The 27,153-nt window shown below is 41.8% G+C and overlaps 1 protein-coding gene across 2 annotated transcripts; it reads right to left on the bottom strand.

Annotated features, from left to right (window-relative positions):
* Nucleotides 1-4,127: 4,127 nt before the first annotated feature.
* On the bottom strand, nt 4,128-26,415 carry lratb.1 (lecithin retinol acyltransferase b, tandem duplicate 1). Of its 2 annotated transcripts, XM_044098689.1 has the most exons (21): nt 25,981-26,415; nt 25,311-25,411; nt 24,660-24,729; nt 24,452-24,582; nt 24,280-24,368; nt 23,960-24,059; nt 22,996-23,039; nt 22,556-22,633; nt 21,883-22,079; nt 19,534-19,598; nt 19,334-19,440; nt 19,126-19,228; nt 18,274-18,373; nt 16,241-16,280; nt 16,112-16,163; nt 15,868-15,985; nt 15,072-15,155; nt 12,988-13,105; nt 11,247-11,337; nt 8,155-8,256; nt 4,130-6,225 (listed from the first exon to the last, which is right to left on the bottom strand). In XM_044098689.1, exons 1-20 carry the CDS (start codon nt 26,201-26,203, stop codon nt 8,182-8,184), a joined length of 1,986 nt encoding a protein of 661 aa, XP_043954624.1. In that variant the 5' UTR covers nt 26,204-26,415; the 3' UTR covers nt 4,130-6,225; nt 8,155-8,181. The 2 variants fall into 2 exon arrangements, with proteins under 2 accessions (XP_043954623.1, XP_043954624.1); XM_044098688.1 differs by having other exon boundaries at nt 4,128-8,256.
* Nucleotides 26,416-27,153: the final 738 nt, after the last annotated feature.

The raw sequence follows: 27,153 nt of genomic DNA on the forward strand, positions 1-27,153 counted from the left end.
AACCGACAACCTGATGTTTATCCATCCATCAATCCATCCATCCATCCTTCCATCCATCCATCCATCCATCCATCCATCCATCCATCCATCCATCCATCCATCCATCCATCCATCCATCCATCCATCCATACCAGGAGAAACCAATGAGATTCTGTCAAACATGGACTTCAGACCCGCTCTGAGGCTCCGCCCACACGGAGGTGAACAAGGTAAATTCTTGTAAACTATAAAGAACAAGTTAAAAACGGGACGCAGAGCCACAGAATCGGTGTAGTTGGTCTGCCAGGCCAGTTGGTGGCGCTGTAACTCTCCCACAGAAACAGAATGGCAGACAGAGACGGAGTGGCGGCAGCGTTTTAAAAACACGGCTCGCATGTCAACACTGAAACGAATCTGGCGTTTTGAAATGTTTCTACTTTTCAGACATTTTTAAAAAATAATTTCTTTTTAAAATGGTGGCTGTGGATTTCCAGTCTGAACTACCTTCCTGGTGTCTGTGTGGGCGGGGCCTGAAGGCAGCAGGTTTTAATCTGCCTTCATGCTCGGCTCCTCCTCCACAGCCTCCATGTCTTGAAAATCCTCTTCACAGCATTTCTGGAATCAAAAATCACAAAAACCGAAAGATGAAAACAGGAGAAATAATTGATTTGATCTGCAGTAAAAGCAGAACAGGAATGCTACATTCATAAAGAGTTTATCATGTTTCAGTTGGTTCTGGTTCTTTTTGGCTCCTCTGGGCTCCCAGGTTCATGAACCTGGCGCTGAGTTCTGCTGTGGTTGTAACAGAACCGCCTCCGCTCCCAGCCTGATGCCAAACAAACGTTTCTGAGCCGCAAGTCAGAGCAGCAAATGTTGTTGACGCCGAGTCGTCAGCAGCTCTGTGTGAACCGGGTCGGCCAGGAGCCGCTGCAGGTCCACTTCCTGTTCACACCTGGAACATCCTGGACCATCCTATCGGGGCCGTTCACACCTCACAATGACCTCTGACCTTCTGGCTGCACAGTGTCCTGGATTAGAACGACTGGAAACAGACTTCACTGGAACAAACTGGTTTGATGAACTGGACCTGTTGGTGGGCTGATCCTGAGAACTGGGGCTGACTAAATGAACTGAACCGAGTTGGAAGATTCATTAAGAGAAGGAATGATTCAATGATGACATTACAGAGCTCAGGTTTACAGAAAGTCCCGGTTCTGGTAACCATAAAAATAAAACTCTGTAAACAAACTCACCTCTCAGGTTTTTATCGTCAAACACAAATCAGCCAATCGCGTTGCAGAAACTCCGGGTCTTCAGGCTGAAGCTCCAATGGAGCATCAAGATAAGGAGAAAAAAGTTTAAGTTGCTCAAACGGCTGATCTTAGCTGTTTTTTTTTTTGGGGGGGGGGGGGGGTTTACACAACCAACATAAAATAAATAAAAAAATGAACTGAAAACCATTTGGTTCTGGTTCCAGATGACAGAACCAGAGCAGATGAGCTACAGCAGCAGATGCCTCTCCTCTCAACTAAGTACAGGAGACTAAAGATAGGGGTGCATTCCCAGTCCGCTCCAAAAGCAGGAAGTGGACTACAGTGCAGGGGATTCTGGGTAAATAGAACCAAAACAAAAGCTAGAGAGCCTAGCGCTGTGGGAGAGACGTCTTGTTGTCGTTTACCAACAACAAAAGTGAAAAATATGCAAAAACCTGAAGCCACTCCATTTTTGTTTCCATCTGGTGAAGAAGGAAGTTGCACTCAGTGTCTTCAGTGGTTTTTGGTGCAGCGCCCCCACAGGCCAGGAGGGGAACAGGCTGGTCAAAGGGTTTGGTTGGTTTGAGTCAGAGCAGAGAGAAAGAGAACCAGCAGCTGGAGACGGAACAAATGTCCATAATCCATAATCCATAATCAAAGCGACTGTAACGGAGTATCAGGTCCTACAAATCACACAGACTCACCAAAATCAGGAAACAACAGAAAAATCCTGCTGGTCCAAAGAGTTTCAGCAGGAAGACACAGATGGTTGGTCAGGACATAAAATCTGTTCTAAACAACAACAAAACAAAACTAAAGCAACCTGCTGTGATGCTTCTGATGGAGTCCCTCAAATGTTAGCTTTATTTTCATATCAAGATTATTGAAATAGTTTGTAATCACTGAGAAAAAGAAAATTTAATTTGGATATGTTATTTCAAATACTTCAGAAAACCTTGTGAGGTTTAAATGATCTAAAATAATCTAAATCTGAATGAATGAGTGAAAACCTTCATGTCTGAATCTGGGTTTGAAGGAAAACAGACTCAGTTTTCAGCTGATCTTTGTTTTGGTTCTTTCTCTGATCCATCTCCAGAACGGAGAACAAACCAAGTTTTGTGTTTTAAATTTCAGTTTTATGTTCATGGTGGGTTAAACCGTCTGATTAGCTAAAAGCTACTTGTGATTCACTTCTCATTTTTGTTACAAAAGCTTTTCTTCCGTCTTCCTCCGAAGGGGAGAAGGGGATTTGGAAGGATTAGGGGAAGATTATGGAAACGGACCGGGACTCACGCAGAGAGCCCCCGCCCCTCCGACTGCAGCTGAATGAGTGAGGAGAGGTGAGATCTGAAATGTTGAATGGTTGTGTTGATGTGACCCCGACTGAGCGGCTGTGAAGAGGCGAAAGGAGCCGAGTGACGCCTCAGAGACGGCAGCTGATCCTCTCACTGCAGGACGGATCAGGTTTCAGGATTTAACCCGACATGCTGCACTGCAAAAACACTTTGGTCCACTTTATGGTCCCAATATTTCAGCAAACTTCAAATAAGACAAAACTAACTGACAAGCAGCAGTTTAGCAAAAATATAGGGATTGTTTTAAATCAGTAATTCCTTAATATTGATGAAACAGAACTACTGTCAGATTATTTAATTTATAACAAGACATTTTCCTCATAAATGAACTTTATCTACCAACAGGAAAAAGTTTCTTTCAAGTTAGTTTGTCTCAGTTGTCCTAAGATTTTTGCACCAGAAACGAAACCAAAAACAGAGTCAGGAAGCCAAGAAAATGTCTGACTAAATCGCTTTCATGTCTACTTTAGAAATTCATTTTGTTTCATTTGCATCGTTTCATAAATCCATCTAAACAGATTAATGTCTCCTTCAAGGTTCTCAGAAAGTTTTTGGTTGAAAATGTTGATATTTTTTTGGTTTTATTTGTAGCCTGTTTGAAAATGTCAACATGTGAAGTAGCATTGCACTTCCAAAGCTGCTTTTTCTCTAGAATATTTTCAGTTTAAGAAAAAATGATGTTAATAGCTGATCAATTTGGAGTCGGGTTCCACAGAAAAATACTCAAGCAGAAACAGTTTGGGGTCCAACTTTATGTAAAACATTAAAAATAAGTAATAAAATAAATCTGGCTGGGATGTTTCCATTGTGAATTCCTAAAAGTTTTCACAAAGACGTTCTAAAGGCTAATTAAGCTCTGACATGTAGAAAACAATAATGTGTAAATCATTAGAAACTTCATCTGTTCAGCTTTAAGTTTTCTTCGGTCCTTTTCATGGAGTCAAACTTTGGTGACAAATAAAACCTGGAGGCTGTTTTAGGTTTGGACACAAAGGCAAAACGGGGCTGAAATGAGGACAAAGAGGGAAGATAAACGAGCGACCAGACGTAATTTATCTCCTTTTCTCAGCCATGACGCCGTGACAGAAAAGTTTGATTAATCTGAGCGTCTGGCTCTTTTGTGTTCAAACCAAATCAGACATGCTGCTGTAAAACCAGCGGATAAAACAAGGGGCGGGTCAGGAGGGATCACAGTGGAGCAAACGGTTCCTTCAGCACATCCCACACATTTCTGTCCAGGAATCTGGGAGCTAAATCTCCACGTTTGGGACTTTCTGATGGCCATTAATCAGCCGCCATAAAGGAAGCTTCCAGCGTCGAATACTTTTGGCGATAAGCAGGACAAGTTGGCAGGAATCCTGTTTGAAGTGAATGGATGCTTGTTACGTTTGTCTGCAGAAACCAGTGAAAGACGATCAGCTGGATTCATTTATTCATTATTAAACTGAACAACCTGCAGGACGCAGCTTTACAGAACTTTATGTTTAAAACCACATTCAGGTTTAAATGGAAAAAAAAACTAAAGAAACTTTAGTTTTGGTAGTAAAATCTTTAATTTAATCATTTTATCTACAAAATCACTTTCATACATCATGCATTAAAGGCATTTAAACAGTCAAAAGCTGTGAAACAAAATCTAATTTCTACATTGATTAAATAAAAAAGGCAGGAGGCTGAATCTGATTTTCTTTAAATGATGCTTAGATTTCACATTTAATATCACCTGATGTTTAATAAAACTGATTATAAAACCACAGGTTTGTCAGGTTAAGCAGAGTTTTACTGAAGGCCTCGTGTTGAATAAAGTGCTGCAGCTCTGGCAGTCGGTTGAGTTCATGTGGAACAAAAAGAAATGTTTTGTCCAGTTGAATTAAATCTCATTAAAAGAAATAAAATGTCTCTGGTGTTCCACAGGGCTGAGATCTCCGACTGCCCTGGAATCTGGAAATGACATTCCTTCTAAACACTGAAAAATATAACGATCAATTACACGACCAACGTCTTTCAACAGAACCGTAAATTATTTTTTAAACTCTGATTTCATTAACACTCCTTTAATCGGATCAGAACCTGTGAAAGGCAGCGATGTGCTGGCAGCGGCCTGGACCATCATGAAGTTTGACACAGATAAATATCCACTGTAAGGGAAACCCAAACCTCTCCTCCTCTAATGAATTGTTTTTATAAAACTTTTCCAATCTGTAATCAATAAAAATGTTGCCCTGGATGGAAAGTTGCTCCTGGAGGCAACATGTTGGAGATCTGACCTCTTCTGTTCGTCGTCGTTGAATGTTTGGCCGATTATTAAAATTTATTTTTTATTTTTTTTTGCTCTTACTGTTTACTTTCGTAACCGTGGCAACGAGGCAGTGTTTTCCTCCAACTGGGAGCAGCTGATCAGAAGAACAAATGAGGTGGATTGATTGGCAGCGCTGCCTGTTAGCTTGTCATAACGATTATCTGACTGATGTGCAGCGAGTCTTCAGTCAGAGGCCTACACAGAGCCGTTTCAACACGGACTGCTACTGGTTCTCCCACAGCATCACCATCAAAATGACTAAAGATTCTTATGACAGGATTTAATTTCCCTCAGAGAAACAAAACATATTTCTGACTTGAACTGAAAATTCTTCTGTAAGTTTTGCTCTTTTTAATAAATTCAGAAATGAAACTTTAATTCATAAGCTGCAGGAAATATAAATAACTAAAGAAGATTTGTGTTTCTAAGTTTCTAAGGTGGATTATTTGTTCTGTTTGTCTGCAGCTCTTAATTTTGGTAAATATTTATGGCGTTCCACAGGGCTCCGTTCTTGGACCTTGGTTTTTTTTCTGTCAGAAAAACTGATCCAACCATAAAATTACAAAAAGGATCTTAATTTTTACAGTGACATATGGAACCAGAGATACAATTACGACAAATTGTAAAAGATCTCTTTCAATATTTGCTTTTCTTCACCTGTCAAGTTTAAGTTTATAATCATTTTCTGGTTTCTGTTTGAGATAACTGAACAGCAGAGATTTATTGTTCCAGTTAAAAGCTTGGGCCGGTTCTGAAGAAATTCCCTGGAGGTGTTTTAGATCAGAGAGAGAACGGGATGACACACACACACACACACACACACACACACACACACACACACACACACACACACACACACACATACACACACACACGTGGGCACGCTCAAAGTGTGTGTGATGTTTGAGATTACTGGAGACCCGACCCAGATCCTGGCTCTTGGGAAAGTTTATTATGACAAAACGACGTGAGCAAATAACCAATCAGAAGATCCCGTGGAACGCCTTGTTGTTTCCTGGGAAGGAAAACGTGGGACAGATGTGAGTCCAGACCTCGTTTCAGTCATGAGGCGTTTTCATATGCAAAGTGGTGACGGCTGTGGTTTATAAGAACAAGAACTCAAAGATCTTACTGTGACACCCAGCTCTGCATGTCGTGTTGCTCTGAAACAATGCAGGCAGATCTGAACTGATTTACAGCCTCTCTGAATCCCGTCTGAAGAGTTTGACGGGTCGATATTTATTCTGGTTCCACTGTCAGACTTTGATAGTCTGTTTACTGAGCCGCTCTTTATTTATTGCTCCGTGTGGCTCCTTCTCTGTGCAAGTCTCCAAACTTTCTAAAAAAGAAAACAAAGTGTGTGTATGTTCCAGATTTTCTGGTGAGATGTAAACAGAACTGGAGCTGAAGAGGTTCCCTGAAAACAGAGGAAGACGTTGGAGGAAGTTTTGGGAGATGATTCAGTTTAAACTGCAGAGTGACTCCGAGTCCCAGATTCAGTCTGGTTGCAATTATGACAACACAGACGGACTGCGGCGAGTCTGGCAGCGGAGAGAGAGAAAGAGAGAGAGACAGATAGAGAGAGACCCACATTCCTTCGGGGCGCTGAACATCAGAGCCGGGTCGGGTCGAGGTGAACCAGACACCGACGTTCCTGTCGGATGAGAGCGCCACCTCTCATATCTGCCTGGAGCATCTTACAAGGAAACCCAAACCAAAACTCTCCAGTGCTGGGGTCAAAGGTCAGCTCCCCCGAGGCAAAGCTCGGCTAAGAAGGCAGCAGCTAAACCAAGACTGAGGGTGGAGGAAAGTTAAACTGTTTCTGTTTTTCTCTTAAAAACATCCTGATGCTTTCTTCACATGAACAACTAATAAATGCATCTTTGTCACATATAAATATTATTTATGTAAAGGAAACCATGACAACAAGACTTTTTAAATCCAATTAAATATTAATTTCCTCAGCCCAACATTTTTCACCACTTCTTACATTTTAGAGCCACTATTAGTCAAAATTAACTTTAAATATGTTTTTAACTGTTACAAGGAAATACCAGCGGTGTTCCACCTCCAAAACAACAAAGGCTGGATTCTATGGAGGGCCAAAAGGGCCAAAATTATATGAATAAATACATCATTAAATCTTTAACCAAATGTACCAGGAAATAAATGTTTAACTTTTGTCACTGGAGTTACACAAATAATCTGCACACTATTATAAGTTTGCATTTTAATAATATGTTCGATATATTGTTTTAAATTATTTAAATATTTAATTTTACATTTATTTATTTAACTTTGGCCCTGTACAGTATCCCTGTATCATCACTTACTGTCCAATGACTTATTGGCTTTTACAGTTTCTGCATTTAAAATATTAAAGTTACATGATAACTAATGTTAGAGGTTGGCAGTTAGCATCCCAGCTCTGAGGAAAAGCAGAAACAGACACTGAACTGAATCATGTTGCTCAGAGTGATGAGGCGTTATGACTAAAATATTCTACATATCATTTTTATCAGCTGCTGTGACAGAACAAAAATTATTATAAAAATTTTTTGTTTGATAAATGTGGAAATCTGGACTTGACCTGCAAATCAGAGTTAGCTAAACATGCTATTATCTCCACCAGCTTTTGTGTGGAAAGGTTCTCTGATTTATCAGTATCTTCTGGGTCAATATGTTTGTAATAACTCAGGATCTTGTATATCCTGTGAATTCCCAAAGCTTTTGATTCCTCCATGTTGATTCTGAGTGAATTTTCACTTTCGCTGATGACAGGTTTGATTTTTCCCTCCAGAAACAACGGCTGCCTTCGATCCGGTTTAATGTTCGCTCTGGTGGGAAATGACTGCAGCTCAGTGGAAATAAAATAATTCAAATAAATGCTGGGTTTGATTTTAGACGCTTCAGTTCTTTTGACAGTGTAGTTAATTTATTTTAAAGCTTTTGTTTACTCCCTAATTTCAATAAGGCAGAAAGCAACTCACATATTTTGAACTTTGTAAATTTGGCCTTAAATTTTTCCTTTGCTTCAGATGCAGAAATAATTTGCCACGAAGCTGAGCTGAACAATGGTCATCCAGAGCCAACCTGACTCCATGTCACTGGAGTTTTTCTTCTGGTTTCCACTGTGGATCAAAGTCTTCTCAATCTGTGCCAAATTTCATGTCAGAAACCAAAAGTCTGATTTTTGTGACTTCCAGGCTGCATTTCAGGAATAAATGATCATTTGTGTTCCTGTTGAGGTAAAACGTTTTCTGTCCACCTTCGTGTCTCTCAGTGGGACGTTGGTTCAGTCCACCAGGGACTTTAGATCTGGCAGTCCCTTCAGCTTCAGGTCCAGCAGCATCTGACCGAAGGCCTTTCCCTGGGAAGACCAAACAACAAGCTCTCAGCGTGGGAACCCAGCTAACACTCTGATGTGCCTCAGTGTGTGTTTGGCTGTCTGATCTGTGTGTTCATTCATTTTATCACAGCTTTTCTCTGCTCCAGTTAAAGATACAGAGAAATAATCCAGACTGAATCGTTGTTCTTTACCTCTACAGAAAACCGTCTCATATTTAACTCCACCGTCATAAAGGTTTATTAAAGCTTCAGAAAGTTTAAATGTTCACCAGTTCCTCCTGCACCAAAACATAATGCTTCATTTTGATGCATTTTGATTGATTTTAACACAAACTCATGACTTTCTTTTTATGATTTATTAAATTTCTTTAGACCTCAGGATAGTCCTGTATTTTTTTATTTGTTGTAACATAAATTTCCCTTTGGGGAATTGAAGAAACCTCAACCCGAGTTCAACATTCATCAGCCATATTTCTGCCTCCATCACCATTAATACTTCCTACTATAAACACAAAATGCTGCTAATCACATCATTTAAAATCAACTCAACATGCCTGATGTTTAAATGTTGATCGATTTGGTTTGATCTTGTTTAAAGCCCCGGTCTCCATGGAAACGTCAGTTTTAGATTCATCGGACTGCAGGACGTCTCCAAAACTGAAACCTTTGTTCCCGAGTTAATTTCCAAACTGTAATCAGGATTTTCAGCTTCTATGCAACACATTTCTGGAACAAACCTCCAGAAAACTGCAAAGCAGCCGAAACGCTGATTTCCTTTCAGTCTAGACTAAACCTGCCTGTTATCGCTGCTTTTGATCCATAATGAATGAAACACTGAACACGTTTGACATGTTTTGATGACCTGACAAAATGTAATGTTTGTTACTGGTTTCTGGTTTTATGACTTTATTTTTGTGTTTCATGATGTGAAGAACTTTGAACTGAAACGAGCAACACTAATAAACCTGATTGGTTGATTTCATGCTGCTTTGGGAGTCATGGCTTCTTCCTTTCAGCTCCGTCTCTCACAGTCTTTTGTTTGGTTTCTGAGGTTTTCACACATGAACCAGTTCATTTCAGTCAGAACCTGAACAGTTCCTTCTCAAGCTGTTCATATGAACAGATGAACTGGTAGTAACTCGGAGGAATCAGACTGATGGAGGTCCAGAACTCTCTTTTCTGATTTTCCCACAATACCTCCACAGGTTCAAATGGAGCTGACGAAGCCACAACATCCTCATCTGGGTTTCACTGATTGTTTAAAGGCTGATTCATCAAAGTCCATGTCAGCTTCTGACATCGAAGGAACAAACAAAAGGAAAAACAACATCCTTTTCTTGTTACTGCGGCTTTCAGCAAAGTGGAACAACATTCAGGAACGTTGAGTGTTTGTCAGGATCGGAGCTGAACTGGACATCAACCTGATAATAAACCGGTTCCACGTTTTTCCTTCCACATGTGGATAAAACACAAACAGCCACCAAACGCAGTAAAAAACATTTTACAGCGTTTCAATGCAGCTACTGTCTCAAAACAGATCAACTGTCTCCTGTTCAGACAAAGAGGGATTTCCTGACTATTTGATAAAGAGCTGGACTGTAAGAGCAGAACCAGCAGTTACTGGGAGTTTAAACTCCAGCAGGGTGGTCTGACTGGGAACGCCGAGTCCTGCAGAAACATTCTGATGTCTGAGACCAGAACATAAAACTGAAGCTGTTTAAATAAAACAAAATGAGTGTTTCAAAGTTTCACCTTGGACTGAACATTTCATTGTAAAACAATAAAATATAAGTAGAGATTGTGTCTCAACATGCCAGTTAAAGGAGGTGAAGTCAATAATTCCCCTCTGGGATCAATAAAGAGTTTTTAACTTGATTTTGTCCAACATGCTGGAAGAACTGAAGGTAAAAAACAAAAAGAAGGAAGTTTTCCTCAAAACGTTTAAAGGTGATAAATCTTCATTATTATTATTATTATTATTATGATTCTGGGCTTCAGAATCATTTTCCATCAGCTGAAAACCAACAATTAAAACTTTGAAATTAAATTTAATGGAAAGCAGTAAATCCTCCGTCTTGTTCCTGCATTTATGTTGAAGTTATTGTTTCATAAAACAACTTTTCTTGCCCCTTTAGAGAACCAAGTTTCAGGAGATTATAAAAATTCCCATTTTGCTGCTTCTAAAAACAAAGCAAGCGTTTAAAATAATCACCCAACCAACTTCTGACAGAAACTGAAAAATGAACCGTTTAAAAAACGTCACAAATCACAAGGCACTGCCCCGTTACCTAGCAACCCAAGTTGAGCTCCAGCATGTTTGGTCAGCTGGTTACAATGGCTGCTGGAAAAGACAAGTGTTTTGTTGTTGACCTACCATCCAGACTTGCTGAATTCTTATTGGTTGTGCAGGAGGCTCTACTTCTGCTTTTCACAGATTTATGGTTGTATAATTGCACATCTGTTTGTCTCCATTTTTACATGCGACTGTAAACGTTCTGAGTCGGAGGGGCGTGGCCAGCAGCAACTTATTTGGATTTAAAGTGACAGAGCACTAAAACAGCTCATTCTAAAGGGAGCTGACTCAAATCTCATCCTGTAAGAATGATTACGTACAGAAAAGTAATGAAGGTGTTTTGTGTAGACCATAGACAATGTTGTGACCTGTTCAAAGAATCACCTTTAAGGTTTTAGGCACTAATAAGATTTTAAAGGTTCAGTAGAAAATCAGTGGTAACAGGTTTTCTATTGTTGTTGTTTATCTGCAGCTCCCTGACATTCCTCACTGCTGAGTGGACCTTCAGGTATCTGGACCCGTTTGACCTTTCATGTGAGAGGAGAGGTGGTCAAAACAAGGACAGGACACAGAAACCGGTCAGAAAACAGCTGGACAAGCAGAACGTTGCCGTCTGTCTGCAGGTTTACAGGAAAAACTTCAGGTAAAGGTTTGATACCGGGGTCACTCTCTGAAGCTCTGACAGAGTGTGTGTGTGTGTGTGTGTGTGTGTGTGTTACCTGGGGGTCGCTGCGGAGCGAGGCCACCCCTCCCCCTCCCAGGGAACTCGTCAGGACAAAGTTGAGGCCGTGGATCCCCGGCAGAGTGAATCTGGAACCACAAACCCCCACCAGTGAGAACCCAGAGCCCGGTCAGGCCTGGGCGTGTTTGTCTTGGACCTGCTGTGGGACTTACCAGAAGTTCATGTGTGATGAATGAACGGCTGAATCACCACTACAGTGTAACACGTGTGTGTGTGCACGGCGGCGCACTGCGACCCTCAGAAACAGAGCGGCGTGTGTCTGTAAGCGTTTACAGGTGAGGCCGCCTGCAGCGCTAACGAGCAGCAGGCGCGCTAACGAAGCCTCTGTGGCGGCTGGAGGTGTGAAAGGAGGCGCTGGTCAGTCGGGTTTACAGCCTGAAACTCTTTACTGGGCTAATCAGAACCACACCGTGTTCTGAGGCTGAGCTCCAGATTAAACACTCGTTAACTTTGAGCAGCAGAAAGTTGTAACCTGGTTCTCATTGTGTCTGAATTTATGTGAATGTAACTTTACATGAACAACATGTTGTTTATCCGACTAACATGCAGAAACAGAAACTAGGAGCTGCGGGTCGAAAGCATCGATCGACATCAGTTTGATGAAGATTCATCCAGAGTTACATTAAACAGATTATTAATCTGATATAAAAACTTTGAGAACTGGAATTACTCAAACATAAAACTACAAAACCTTACCGAGTATTTTTGGTCAAGTTTCTATTGCAAAGGTCTTGGTTAAACGAGGCAGCAGGATATGTTCGCTTGTTTTAAGTCAATAATTCCTTAATAATGATTAATAATTACGATAATCTGCCAGTGGCACTTTTTAAATCAATTTTAATTAAATATTTACATAAAACAGGCTCCTATATGTTTCTGATGAGCTGCTTGTAATTCAATTTTCTCTTATATCAACTTTACAGAGATATTTACTGTAGAAACCAGGCAGAGATTCTGGGTTAGATTCTGTATTTCTGTAGTGAAGTCAGATGAGTCAAACATTGAAGACAAAAAGTGGCTGCAGGTGTAAGAATATTTATAGAAATTTGGAGTTTACAAAGTTGTTTTTGAATATTTAGGGAGGAAAATGTATTATATGAATTTAGGAGGTTGTAATGTTATATAGGTGAATATTTAATATGTATTCTTACTGTATTTTGAGTGATAAATTGATTGTACGATCTGTTCATGTTTGTGTGGATCGTCTCTGTCAATAAACTATTAAATTAAATGAAGTAAAAGGTTCTGTTGCGCAGCCTGGACTCTCTAAACCGTCCTGAACAGAGACAGTTGGTCCATGCAGGAGGAAGCTGTGAGCACAAACAGCGTCTGGGAACTTCTGCTCTCTGTTGGGTTTTTTCTGCTGGAGTCACTTTGGTGTTTCTGCTGCTTCCTGGTTTCTGCAGAAGTTTTCCTGTTGCGTTTTGATTCCTGGTTCCTGGTTCTGTCTCCAGGACGGTCCGGTGCGTCATCAGTGGGGTTAAAACGTTCTTCACATTTTGCTACAGATATAAAGTAGAACTACCAACCCAACCAACCTGTTGAAATGTTGAAACATTTCTCTGTTGCAGGAACTCAACATTACGGGAAACGTTTCGTTTAAATGTTGCACATCAAGCAGGAATTGTTCAGCGCTCACTGAAGAGGGTTTTATGGTTTCCTGCATTAATGACTCAACCTGTTACGTAACGTCACATCATACGACCCTCTGGACTCACCGTGTGACGGCGCTCTGCACTCCAGGCTCCATCAGGTGAGAGAAGTAGTCCTCCACCACAGAAGAAGTCAGGTGCTTCTTCAGGTAAGGGAAGTAGAGAGGATGGCGAGCGATCACTCCTACAGAGACATTGGAAGGATTGGTTTTAGATTCATGTTCTCAGGTTTTATGCTGCATTAAGTTTAACAGCATCCTCTCTTCTGCACTCATTCATCTCTGATCGTCTGCAGAGATAAATTTGTGCTTTGGGTCAACAGAGCGGCGCAGACAACAAAAGACCTGGAAGAGAATGTCCAGCCAGTATAACAGATTGTCTGATTTAGTTTGTTTTGTTGTAAACTGGTTACAGGCCAGTATAGACTGAGACAGACTGGGATTGATGGGTAGAACTAGAATAAAGTGGAACAAACTGATGTTAACTCTCTTTGCACCTGGATCACTGAATCATGGAGGCGCCATGATGGAGGCGAGGAACTGAAACTGTTTTTGTCAGATGATTTATGGCTTTTACTTTTTCCTGTTGAGGTAGTTTGTCTGTGAAGGTAACTCACCTGGTTGGGGCTCGTAGACGGAGGGAGGAGGTACCGACCCGAACCGCCTCCCTCCTGACGTGTTGATCAAATCACAGACTGTTCCTGAATTCACGCCTCATGATTTATATTCATCTGTCATAAACAGCGTTTCCCCTTAATAATGTTTTATAAAACCAAACTAAAGACGAGATGAGAGGCTACATGACGGTGGGCATCGTCTCCATGGTTACCAACGGTTAGACGTACCTTCTCCATAAAGTTATATTTGATATCTGTGTAATCATATTTTTTATCACCTATATGAGTTTTAACCCTGTAAAAAGTTTCCTCTGTCTGTCTGTGATCATTTCTCAGGTAAATCAACTAAATGTGATTTTAGCCTGAACTGGTTGTTTCCTGTCCGTCACGGCGGAGTGGGCGGGGTTTTAAAGAGCGTGATGTCACGGGCAAATGGTCAGCAGTCTGAGAAACACTGGCATACTGGTGCAGACTGGGACAGACTGGGATAGACTGGGATAGACTGGGATAGACTGGGACATACTGGGACATACTGGGACAGACTGGGATAGACTGGGACATACTGGGACATACTGGGATAGACTGGGACAGACTGGAACAGACTGGTGCAGACTGGGACAGACTGGGACTGACTGGGACAGACTGGTGCAGACTGGGACAGACTGGGACTGACTGGGACAGACTGGTGCAGACTGGGACAGACTGGGACAGACTGGGACTGACTGGGACAGACTGGTGCAGACTGGGACAGACTGGGACTGACTGGGACAGACTGGTGCAGACTGGGATAGACTGGAACAGACTGGAACAGACTGGGATAGACTGGGACAGACTGGGATAGACTGGAACATACTGGAACAGACTGGGATAGACTGGGACAGACTGGAACAGACTGGAACAGACTGGGATAGACTGGTGCAGACTGGGATAGACTGGGACAGACTGGAACAGACTGGGATAGACTGGTGCAGACTGGGATAGACTGGGATAGACTGGTGCAGACTGGGACAGACTGGGACTGACTGGGACAGACTGGGACAGACTGGGATAGAGTGGGATAGACTGGGATAGACTGGGGTAGACTGGGACAGACTGGTGCAGACTGGGACAGACTGGGACTGACTGGGACAGACTGGTGCAGACTGGGACAGACTGGGATAGACTGGGATAGACTGGGATAGACTGGGACAGACTGGGACACTGCCAGACTTCATACTGGCAGCACAGCCTGGTTTAAACTGCTACAGATTGGTATAATTATTCTTAGAGGTAGAAAGATCAGAAGCTGTAAAAGATCAAATTTCACTACCATTTAAAGAGTGGCAGTGAAATCATGATAAAATACATCTTAAACCTGCAGATGAAAAACGGATTTCATTGACTGTATTTCGTTTTATCTTGTTGTTTTTTTTAATATATCCCTTTTAGATCTCTCTCTTTGCGGCTCGTTGATCGTTAAAAGCTTGTCCTCAGCGTTCTGTCTCTGGGTCTCTGGCTCCATTAAAATGCAGCGCTGAGGTTTACAAGTTCTCACCGATGTTTGCTGAGTCTCCTTTGTCGCCGCTGCGTGTGAATGCCAGGTCCTCCAGCCGGTAGGTGTGTGGTCCACTGGGCAGGTCTGAAAGGAACCAGAAAGACCTGCGTGTTTGGCCCAGAAACTTGTGGTACAACAGAGGCAAACACACATTCAGCCTGTTGGCTGTTTGCTTCCTGCAGTCCTCATGCAGCCCATTCAGTCCAAGCTGAAGGCTCTCAACAAACCATGAAAGCTCGTAAAAAGTTGCTAAGAATGTCAAGAATCTATGAAAAAACCAGGAGTGCAGAAAGACATCTGTAATCAATTAAGACTCAAGAAACCTGTGATCTTTTCAAGTGGCGTCTTTGAGCTTTATAATCACTTTAGCTGGAGCTACGTCATCATGAATTTCTGAAAATGAATGAATGCATAAAAACATAAACACCAATGACTGCAGGTGGTCAGTGCTGCAGAGTTTAAACTGTTTGGTTTGTAAAGCAGAGCAGCATCTTAACAGTCTGAAGTTCTGCAGAACAAAACGACTGAAAAGAGCGAATGGGTCAGAACCAGCAACACTTGTTCTGTTCCCACAAAGAGAACCCTGAATGTCTCTGAAGGGATCAAAAGGTCAACTCTGACATTCTGGTTAATTATTGGTTACATTTTTACAATTATTTATACACATCTTTAGGTTTTTTAAAGTTAGCTGGAATTAAAATAAATCAGCTACTTCAATACTGAAGTTAAACTCGTAACTGATGAAGATTTTACACAATAACCTGAGTTACTGAGAGAAAATGAAACGTTTGTTCACCTGCGTCCGGCGCATCCTGGTCAGAGGTGGGAGGAGCTTCATCCTGCACCTGCTCAGGTGAGTCCGGTTCCACTTCAGCAAGTGACTCTACCAGTTCTCCAGCAACGTGGATGTCCACCTGTTGAATGTTGGAGCTTCAGGTGAAAGTCCATTAAACCCGGAGAGCTAACCTGCGACTCTTGTTGTGTCGGTTTTCCCATAAACTCAGGAACTCCTGACATCAGGTGACCAGAGATAAACTGACCTTTATCTGGGATTTAGGATGCAAGAAGAAAAACGGTTTCAGGACTGGAGACCTGTGAGTTTAAACCAGAAAACAGACTTGAACTCGTCGATTCTCTCAGGTTTCTATGTGAAACAGAGAATAACTCACACTCTGGGGCGTCCGCCCACGATGCCGGTGAGTCCAGGAGCTGCAGGTTTTAAATAAAAACAGAGAAAACAAGATGAGAGTCGGAACCGGCCGGAGTCAGCCAGGGTTCACTCCGAGTTGAAAAAGTCCGACCGGAACGCGGCGCAGGAGGTCGTGACCTCTGCTATCTGCAGCCAGCTGAGGAAGACGGCGGGTCAGTAAACCTCAGTCTGTTTACCGCTCAGGATTAATTAACGGCAGCGCGACTTCACCGACTGCAGAGAAACATCCAGAGACTTCTGAATGAACTTTGGCTCACAGATTCACTCTGCTGCAGATTAATGATAGTCAGAGGATCCTTCCTATTGGTTACATGATCTGTTTTATAAATAAATGCAAACACTGAGCTCTGCTTCATAAACACCATTACATAATCAGCTGTACAGTCTGAGACCGATGGCCAGAGGAACACTGTGGAATTCACACTTCAGAAATATTTATTGTTTTCACATAAAAATAGACGACAGTTAGTGGCGCCTCTGCTGGTAACACCTGGTACTGCAGGTCCGCCTGTCACATCGCTCCTCTGCTGCAATTTAACTTAGAATTTTTCTCAGTGGGATGTTACGCTGCTGCAATGAAGGATTAATTTAAGAGTGACAATAAGTACAGGGGGAAGTTTAACAGAGCGACTGCATTTCACTTAACTCGTCTTCCTGAAGCCAAAGTGATGATTTCTGATGCTGCTCTGTAACTTCATCAAACTGGACATCCCAGTTTGATGAATCTCAGTTTAAGGAGGCAAATTAAAACACAATCCTAAACTTTACAGGAAGCGTTGGACTCCATGTTGTGGTGGACGCTGCGCTGCACTGCTCAGGAAACATCAGGGGAAAATGGAGCCGCCTCAGAAAAGACCCAAACATCGACCCACGTCTGAACTTTAAGGGATTTTTATCAGATTTTACCCCAATGATCAAATAATTTATCAGAGAAACGATCCTCAGAGGATCGTCATGACAACAGGACAGACAGACAGAGACGTGATTCAGTTTTACGTCACTTCATTGACCAGAAACACAAACTGTAGGCTGTTCTTAAATTCACTAATCACCATCTGAGGGAGACAGAGTGGAGACGAGTCTTTTCCTCACTTCATCAGTTAATTCCATTTCTATGGTCCAGTTTCTACTGCAGATACTTTAGCAGTATTATGCAAAACTGACTTGTGTATCATGTTATTCCCTCATCATAAATATACCTGGAGTGTTGCTTTGATTCTTTCACGCATGTTTGAGATCTCCATGGCAACCATTCAACTGTCCAAAACACCTGGGTGGACGGAGCCCCGCCTTGAAGACGAAGCTCCTCCTCAGACCTGCAGTTTCTAGGTTCAGAGCTTCTGTCTCACAGAGCAGCTCCTCCTCCGTCACTCCCACACTCAGCTCCTTCAGACTAGCAGCAGCAGCTAGCAAACACCCGGAGGAGCTGCTGAGCTCATCACAGGAGCGACTTCTCAGTGAAACGCTGATTAAAACTTTGTTAAAGTGTTAATAAAGGCTGAGATCAGAAAGAGCAGGAGTTCTTAAAGAGACAGAGGCCCAATTTCAAGGCATTATATTACAAAACTAAATTTCTTTAAAGGCATATTTGATATTTATATATATAAAACTGTTTTTATAACAACTGAAGCTGACATGGTTAGACTGCTATAAAATGGCTCCATGTCCCTTTAAGAAAAAAAACTAAGTCACAAGTAGCTTTACTGCAAGATATAGGAGTTTGTTTAAAGTCAATAATATTGATATAAAGAAACTAGATCCACTGTCAGATTATTTCACTTACTGAGTCATGAGTGAAATAATCTAGTTTTTCTTCATCAACATTAAGGAATTATTTTAAAACAATCTCCTACATGTTGATGAAACGTTCTGTCTTATTTAAATTGTACTAAGACATTTGCACTAGAAACCAGACCAAAATATTTGGCGTTTGGATGCAGTTCCTCTGCATGCTGCTAGGGGGAGCCGGTGTGTTTGGAGCGGTTTTCCTACCCATGCCAGTTCCTGCAGGAGCCACCTCCCTGGAGAAGATCTCCAGAGCTTTCTTCTGCTGGTGGTGGACGGCCATCCAGATCACGGCCTCCCTGCAGTCCTGAACACAGAGAACAGAGTCAGGTTTAACCGCTCCGACCCGCCGGCCTCCACTGGAGGCTCCCTGCAGGGCAGCCGAGGCTCACAGCGGCGTCTGTGGCGAATGGAGAACAAGAGACACACAGAGGGAGTTCAGAGGCTTGAAACAGGCTTAGCTCTGACCCTGACCCAGTTGGTCCAACCACGAGGCGCAGACAGAGGAACGACGCAGCAAAGAACAAAACAGATTCATCTTTTAGGTCAATTATGCAAAAGATACGTTGGTAGAAACAGGCCAGTCACGAAAACAAATGATCCTGGATGATAAATTGTCGAAGATATTGTGGTAAACGATAATATAATAACCACTTAATGATGCAGGAACACATTCCTTAAGGTGAATAAACTTAATACCGTTTAGTTTGAGACCATTCTCAGTTCATGGTCATAATAATGAAAGAACATTTCCTCAAAAGATTAATAAACTTTAAATTCTAATGAGCATTTAACACTGGAACCGGAAGACATTTTAAATGTCTAAAATAAATAAAACAACAGAAACAACAAATAAAATTACTTATGAAGTCTCTGGAAACAAAGTTATCCTTCAAAATAAAAGCTGGTTGAGACCAAAGAGCCAGACTGAAGACTTTTGTCATCCAGTTTCTGGTAGAAAGAGAAAAATAATAAAAATTTAAATTAGCGGTCTAATCCAACCCAACACCAACCGTTACTGGACCTACAGAATATCAGGTTCTGTTTTGTTTTTCTTACTTTTCTGCGAGCGTTTGGGCCGTAAGTGTCTTCAGCTCCAAGAACCTGAATATGAACGGAGTTAAAATCCTCCAGGCCCAACTGCTGAAACATCCTCCTGGTCCTGATCCAACAGAACAAACACTGACGATTTAACTGACTGAAAACCCAGAGAACAGTAATAAAATGAGAGGAACCATCCCAACCGGGTCGGTTCTCCTCCACGCACCGTTTGATGATGCTGTCTGCGGTCCGCCGGGCCTTCTCCGCCGCTCTGGGCCCGCCCACCGGACACACCGCCGTCGCTCTGAACCCGTCCATGTAGGTGGCACACACCTGGACGCCAGCAGTGACATCACCATTAACCCTTTCCTATGGAGACCCTTCTCCTCCTGGTGGCGCCCTCTGCTGGTGGCGCCGCTGATTTACCTTGTAGTCAGGAGAGGGGGCCAAACCTCTGGCGCCGGTGACTCTGACGGCCCCTCCGTCTACACCTGAAACACGATTTATCATCAACATCACTGAGACAGCAAAAGTTATATTCACACTACTTCTTAATGTTTTTTATTTCCTAAAATTATTTTATCATTTTACATGTTTAATAAACCCATTTAAACTATTTAAGTTTTTAATTCTTCATTTGTCCATTTTAAATATTTTTTAATTTCTATTTTTATTCTCTGTTTTCGGAGCGGAGGAACTTGTTTTTCCCATCCTGCTCTCTGTTTCTGGACGCCGCCTCTCCTCCGGTTTCCCCCTGCAGCCTGAGAACGGCACGCAGCATTTTGTTCACCGCGGTTTGAACCGAGCTGCAGACTGACCCGTCTTGGGTTCCCCGACCCGCCTCGTTAATGTTCGGAGATAAACGGAGTCGGGTCGGCTGCTGGTCAAACGGGCTCTGAGAGTTCAGCCAGGTTCAATCAGACTGAAATATTTACATTTCTCAGCAGCAGCTGGAAATGTTCCCAAACATTAACGGCTGATTCTGACGGCTTGGATTTATGAGGAAAAGATGTACAGATAGTTTAGGTTTCATTTGGTTTTTCTTGGTTTATTATTATTAGAATTTGATTTAATAAAGCAACACAAAGGATTGCATAAATGTGAAGTCAAGTGAAAACGTTACATGTTAGAAACACTGAATCAAATTGGTGCTGTTTAAACTGAAGCTAGCGGTTTAGCATTAGCTTCCACTGAATTATATAGCGCTGTTGCATTAGCTTAGCTAATGTTTATGATTAGCGCTTCAGCTTTAGTGCCACTACCTTCTAGTTTGCGGTGTTTTCTAATCTTTACGACTAAATAATGATTCTTGGTGACATCATCTGGAGGGAAATCCTTCCCACCTTTTATTATTCTTTACCTTTTAGATCAGCGTTTCTCAAACTGTGGTCCCCGGACCAGCGGTGGTCCGCAGGCGCCTCTACTGGTCCACAATGTACTGCATGTAAACAACTGTTTATTTGCTGACGTGAGCTCAAAGTGCAATGCTACAGTTAGCTTACCAAAGTTTTGTGTTAATAATAATGGATAAATGAATAAAACGAGGGAGAAAATCTGAAGATACTGGCTGAAAGTTTCTCAGGGAGAGTTGCAGAACTTTTGTTTATGAACATTATTAAGATACATAGCATGCAGCATGCGCTCATGCTGAATGGGCGGTGAGCAGCACTGCGCCGCACGCCGACTAACTGCATCTTAACGCCTAAAATAAAATTATATTGCAAAATCTACTGGCTGAAAGAAAATGTTTGTTTTTTCTAAAGCAACTCATATTCTAAATCACAAACAGCCCTAAAACATTATTATTGCAGACGACATGTTTTTGGTTTCCATATGTTGTCAATGATTGGAAAGTTATTTTCAGAATCTATAAATAACTGAAAGCTTTTCCAGAATCGACTTGTTCATGGTTCTATTGTGACCCGTCACATTTACAAAACAACGCCACGTTTCACATGAGGAGGAACAAAAACGATGAGCTAACAGACTAATATTCTCATTTCAGGTTGGATATATTAAGATCTTGTGATATTTCAGGGGCAATTTCAAATTTGTTAAAGGGGCAAATGGTCCTCAGCCTGAAACAGAAACGCTGTTCCACTTTGATTTACAGGCGTGAAATGAAAACTTCTTCTGTGACTCTTGAGCTTTCAGGACATTTTTTCTCTGTATAAATTCAGACATCAGGACCTTGTTGCTTTTGAGGGATAAAATGTACAGATTTCTTTAAAACAATCATGTTTTTTATCTGCAGAAATGTAACTGGGTCATTGACAGACATGTGTGAAATATTCTGGATGTACTGAAACCAAAATGCACACACAGCTCTTATTTACTCAGGCTGAGCAGAGGGAGGGAGACCTGAGGGTGGAATTTCAGAAATCTGGCAACAGTAGTGAAGTTTCTCTCTATCAATCAAGAAAGTCCTGAATTAATGACCAAACAGGCAGAAAACGAGGCGTTTTATCAGCGAGGAGGAGCTCAGCAGAAGGTTTCTGGAGTTCAAGGGAAGGTTAGACGCTGCTGCCCAAAGGTTCAGGCAGGGGCTGATGGATCCATGTTTAGGTTTATAAAAGGAAAATCTGTGACTGATAGCTGATAGAGAGTTTAATGGAGGTTCAGAGGAGGGTGAAGGGTTCAGTCAGGGGGCCAAACGAAGCTCCAGATGCATTTGTTTAGGAGTTTTTCAGGGTTATGAAAACAGTCAGCAGTTCAAACTGTGGTCATGTCCTCAGGACTGTGTGTGTGTGTGTGTGTGTGTGTGTGTGTGGGTACCGGGTAGTTCCTGGATCGCCACCTGGCTGAAATCACAGATGACGTCCGGCAGCAGGTATCTCCGCGGGTCGCCGATCTCGTACACCAGCTGCTCAGCGACGGTTCCGAAGGAAACCAGGCCGCCGGTTTTTGGAGGCTTGGAGAGAACGAAGGATCCGTCGGAGGAACATTCAACCACCGGGAAGCCCATGTTGTCCCTGACAGGGGAGCAGAGAGCAGCTGTGACCAAAGGGCCAAACGTTACTCTGGAAACAAGATTCCTCAAAACACCGTTACTATTCTAATGAAAACAGGTTTGTGTTCTCTAAAGCAAGCTAGGCTAACAGATTCAAAGAGACAAGCTAACTATTACAACGAGTCAGCTAAAAGCTAATCAGATTAATGACTACTTACAGGAACTATAGCAGCTAATTAAAGCCAAACGACACTTAATCAATTTAGCAGGTTCAAATTTAAATTGCACTAACTGCTAGTAACCTTTTTATTCTCACAAGACGAGAAATTCTGTAGCTATGAAAAAATATTTGGTTGGCTAAATAGTCCTTTCCAGATCCAGGTAGGTAGCAGGAGCCAACATATCAACCTGTTAAGGTTTGTAGTTCAGCTCTTGGCTCTGAGTTCAGAGGAAATCAATGAATGAAAATCAGGTTTTTAGTGATCCGTTGAAACTCACCAGTCGGGAACTTGGTGCCAGTCGGTGAAGATTCCTCCGGTGCTCTGAGCTCCACACTCAATCAGATGACCTGCAAGGCTGAAACACAAACAACAACAACAACAACAACAACGAGAGCTTCAAAAACATTCTGTGGTTCAGCAGTTATTTTATGCTGTTATTGACATTTCAATTGTTTTTTTCAAAATTTTTCCACCAGTTTAATGAGTTAAAATTTCTAAATGTTCTTCTGAAAACAAAAAACAACAACAACAAAAATGCAACATTTGCAACATAAGATTGTTTTTATTGTTTTTGGTCTGATCTTATTTATTCGTTGCTTTAAGCTGTACAAAAAACCCACCTGCATTTACACAGCAAGAAATAAAAACTTATATAGACAGAATATATATTTATTTTTAAATTTTGCTGGTTTTTTAGTGTGTTTGTGTTTTTTTTACCTTCCTGCTGCAAGCAAGTCGTAATCGTCTCTCTTCCAACCAAACTGCAACACAAACAGACTTTAAGTTGCATGTGAAGAAAGTTCAGATTAAAACAACCATAATATCCTGCGATGGAAACCAATCAATTTTAGCTCATCAACATAAATTTTTAGCCACAAATAGTTCAGAGGCAACTTGAAACCAAACTTTGGAAAAACAACTGAGTCATCTAAGTCTACATTTTTAGCACCAAAAGCTTTTCTCAGTTTTTAAAATTTTCTGTGAAAAAACAACATTTTCATTAAAAAAATGCTGTTTGTAATGCTGCTATGTTACATCATGTCCTGCTTGTTTGTTATGCTACAGTATGCTAAGCTATGCTAGGGTGTGATTAGGAACATGATGTTATTCTATGCTATGTTATACAAATAAATGAAATATTTTCTAAATACTATGTAATATGTTCAGCTATGTACTGATGTTATGATGTGCTATGCTAAGCTACAGAGTGATAGGCTACAACATGCTATGCTATAATATCCTACTTAGCATGCTATAAAGTGCAATGCTATGCTACAGCATGCCAGGCTACAACATGCTATACCACAGAATGCTAGAATGTGTTGTGCTACAGAATTATATGCTACCACATGCTATGCTACAATATACTGCAGCTATGATGTGCTATGCTATGCTATGCTAGAGCATTTTGAGTTATGAGATCTAACAGTTAAAGAAACATGAGCTACAACTGGAGCTCAGTGCTGGAAACCTGGAGTTGTTAGCACAGTTGCCTAGCAGCAAGCAGGTCCTGGGTTCAAATCCCGACCTTTGATCTTTCTGCATATGGTTTTCATGACTCAGGTTTTCTTTAGTTGCTCTCTGCGCTTCCCAAAGCCTGAACATCTGCAGAAATCCTCTATCTGTAGGTTTGAGCCCCTCGACAGCAGCAGCAGGGACAGATGCTGCCAGTCAGCTGTACCGTGTGCAGGAGCGGTCCCAGAGCCACGGCGCTGTCCACGCAGCGCCCCGTTACCACGACGTCGGCTCCCAGGTCCAGGCAGCGGCGTATCGGCTCGGCCCTGAACACAGGAAGGGGATCATATTAGGATATTTACGGTAAATTGAAGGCATTGATGGTTAAAAAATTATATGATTTCAATCAAGTTTTGTTCTGTGCTGATTGGCTTTTTATTCAAAAATAAAATATTCTATAAATAAAATACATTAATAAAGAGAAGTAAAATTTTTCTTACTTTAACATATCAGTTCATCTTTATATGTATATTTACATGTTCGTACCCCAGGTAGGCGTTCATGCTGTGCAGCGTTTTAGGCAGCGGCCGCCTGCTGCCGCCGTCGGCCATCTTTACTTCAGACAGGAGGCTCCTCTGCAGGAAACCAGAGAAGGAGATCAGCTCAGATCAACTTAAAACTCAGAGGTCATGTAGTCAGATCAGAGGAGGGGTCGTACACTGGGCATGAGGTCATCACCGGTCACCACGGCAACCTTGAGGTCCAGCCCCGCTTTTTTGATGACTTCCTGTATGGCCTCGGCGCAGGCCAGCGGGTTCACGCCGCCCGCGTTGCTGACGACACGGATACCTGACGAGCAGAGAGGCCTGCGTTGGCCGTTGCCATGGAGACGGAGGCCGGCTGCCGCTGCTGGGTGGCGGACTCACCTTTCCTGTGGATGTCGTTGATGAACGGAGCCAAAGCCACCTGGACGAAGTCCGGAGCAAAGCCCAGGTTCTGCAGGAAGGAGGGAACCAGTTTTAAAGCAGGGACAACAGCTCCACCTGCAGGCGCCGAGCTGCAACTGCAGATAAAAATCATGCTCCATCTGTTGATCTATTTTTACAGAGCTCAGTTTAGGAACTCATTACTGCCATGAAAAACAAATAAAAGCCCCACAGGAAGTTATAAATTAAAGTTTTGAAGTGGCAATAAAAGTTCTAATTATGAAATAGAAAATAAAAATTATGTATTTCCATTTTTAAATTATGACTGAATTTAATTATTACTTATAATTTTGAAATTATGACTTTCAATCAAATAACCGACTATCTCATAACTATGACTGTATCTCAAATTTATAACTTTGAAAGTTGAAATTATGTCAAGGAATACAAAAATTATAAAGAAAATAAAATAAAAAATGAATAAAAATTTTTTAAGAATTGTTCAGGAAAAGTAAAAAAATTTAAAATACTGAAATTAATACATTTTAATTAAATCTATAGTGTATGAAAATACAAACATCATTAATAATATTAATAATAAAACAAATATTTGTGTGAGTCAGGTGTGAGTGTTGAACAGGTGAGACTCACAGGCGTCTTGGTCCTGGCGGCGGTGAGCAGAGACATGGTGATCTCACTGAGGTAGTCGAACACCAGGAAGTCCAGCTTCCCGCCGTAGATCAGCTGAGGGGCTGAAAACAGAACGAGAAACCGATCAGCGGGTCCAGATCGAGCAGAACCACTGGACGTTAACACTGGCAGCCATACTGGCTCCGGCTGTGAGCTTTTTAAAATGCTGTCACAGGGACCAAGACGTGAAAAAGGAGCTGTTTGAAGGCTGGTACGTGTGTCAGGCCCAAAGCCTCTGTTGCCATGGCAACAAGAGGTCAGAAGCCAAAAGCAGAGATCCAGAGGTCAGGTGGAAGAATCCGTTGGCTTGATTTTATCTGGAGGAAAACAGGAGGAAAGCTCTGCTTTCCCTTTACCGGAAAGCAGAGCTGATGGAAGATACATTATGGTGGCCTAGTCAAAGTAAATCAATTTGTCACAGAGTCCCAGTAAACCACTGTGTTCAAGGGTATGAATACTTCTGCAAAGCATCAAAAAACCAGAAAGCATCCTTAAAGAACCCGCTATACTGGAGCTCTGTGAACCCATTAGAAAGCAGGTTGCTGTTTATAAATCAACCGGAAATGTCCCGCAGCTGAGCGGTTCCGCGGCACCGAACCCTCCGCTGGTGTAAAATCCCCCCAGTTCTTACTCGACGTGGCCGTGTCCCCCCAGAACCCGGAGGCGCAGCCGATCCGGACCGGCTTGCAGCTGCTGTACCATCTGGACCCGCCTCTGCCGTCCGGGTGGGCTACACCGGGGCGCAGAAAGTTGGCTCTGGAAGACAAACTGACGCACTTCTCCGCGCTTCCTCTGCGCCATAACCGCTCCGAGTTTGAGGGCGAAAAGCGGAGGAACCGAGGAAGCCCAGACATGCTTCAGAAAACGGCTTAGCTTAGCATGGGACGAGAAAACAGAAGAAAAGACCAAACTTCTGCCTCTCTACGAGTTCAAGGTGCGCTGGTGCGTCAACAAAAACAGTCCCATTGGAAACGCACCACGAAGGTTCCGTTCCCGAGTAGATTCATATTATTTCAATAATTCTGACCTTTTTATCAGGAGAAAAGCGATTTTTCACAACAACTAACGGTTATGCACTTAAAACCTCTTGGCTGCTTTCTTTATGAATGGAAAATATGAGATAGTCCTAAACCAATGTCTGGCCAGTCCAGACTCCTTTTACAGACAGAGCTGATTATTATTAGAGCCATGCTAAGACAATAAAAAATAAAATTACCTGAATAAAGTTATAATGTTACTAGAATAAGGTAAATATTACAACTTTATTCTCATTATATAATGACTTCATTCTCAAATTTGGTGACCTTATTATGGTAATATTTCAACCTTATTCTGTTACTATTATGATTTTATTCTGATAATATTACGACAATATTCCTGTACGACTTTGTTCTTGTAATATTTTGAATTTATCATTAAAATATTGTGAATTTATTCTCATAATATGACTGTTTTCTCTTAATTTCATTATTTCCTTTTTGAGCATGATCCTTATATTGTAGATTTTGATCCATCTTCATCATAAACATGTTTCTGATGGTAATTAAAGCTATTTTATGTTTCAAGGGAATTTTCTGGGTTTGTAAACAATTAGAAACTTATGAAATTATAAAGGCTGTTCAGGCATGAATTTGGTTTAAATACCAAACACTTTGATATTTCTTAGCAGTTTTTTGTTTCCACATTGAACTAAATCCTTCCATGTTTTCAGTTTTTCCTCCAGAGGTGATGTTCATCAACTCTTCATCGCTCCATTCAGTCGTTCTTCGGCTCTTCGCCTCCTTCAACTCCTCCGCTGAGGATT

This window comes from Gambusia affinis, linkage group LG18, assembly GCF_019740435.1.
Source record: "Gambusia affinis linkage group LG18, SWU_Gaff_1.0, whole genome shotgun sequence".
Taxonomy (NCBI): Eukaryota; Metazoa; Chordata; class Actinopteri; order Cyprinodontiformes; family Poeciliidae; genus Gambusia; species Gambusia affinis.

Excerpts from the sequence above, each read along its gene's own strand:
- lratb.1 (XM_044098688.1), bottom strand. The coding sequence starts at position 26,203 with ATGTCTGGGCTTCCTCGGTTCCTCCGCTTTTCGCCCTCAAACTCGGAG. Across the intron at positions 22,080-22,555 it reads TGGCACCAAGTTCCCGACTG|GGACAACATGGGCTTCCCGG; the intron begins GTGAGTTTCAAC and ends CTCCCCTGTCAG. Across the intron at positions 16,281-18,273 it reads TCCTGCAGGAACTGGCATGG|CTCCTGGACTCACCGGCATC; the intron begins GTAGGAAAACCG and ends TAAAACCTGCAG.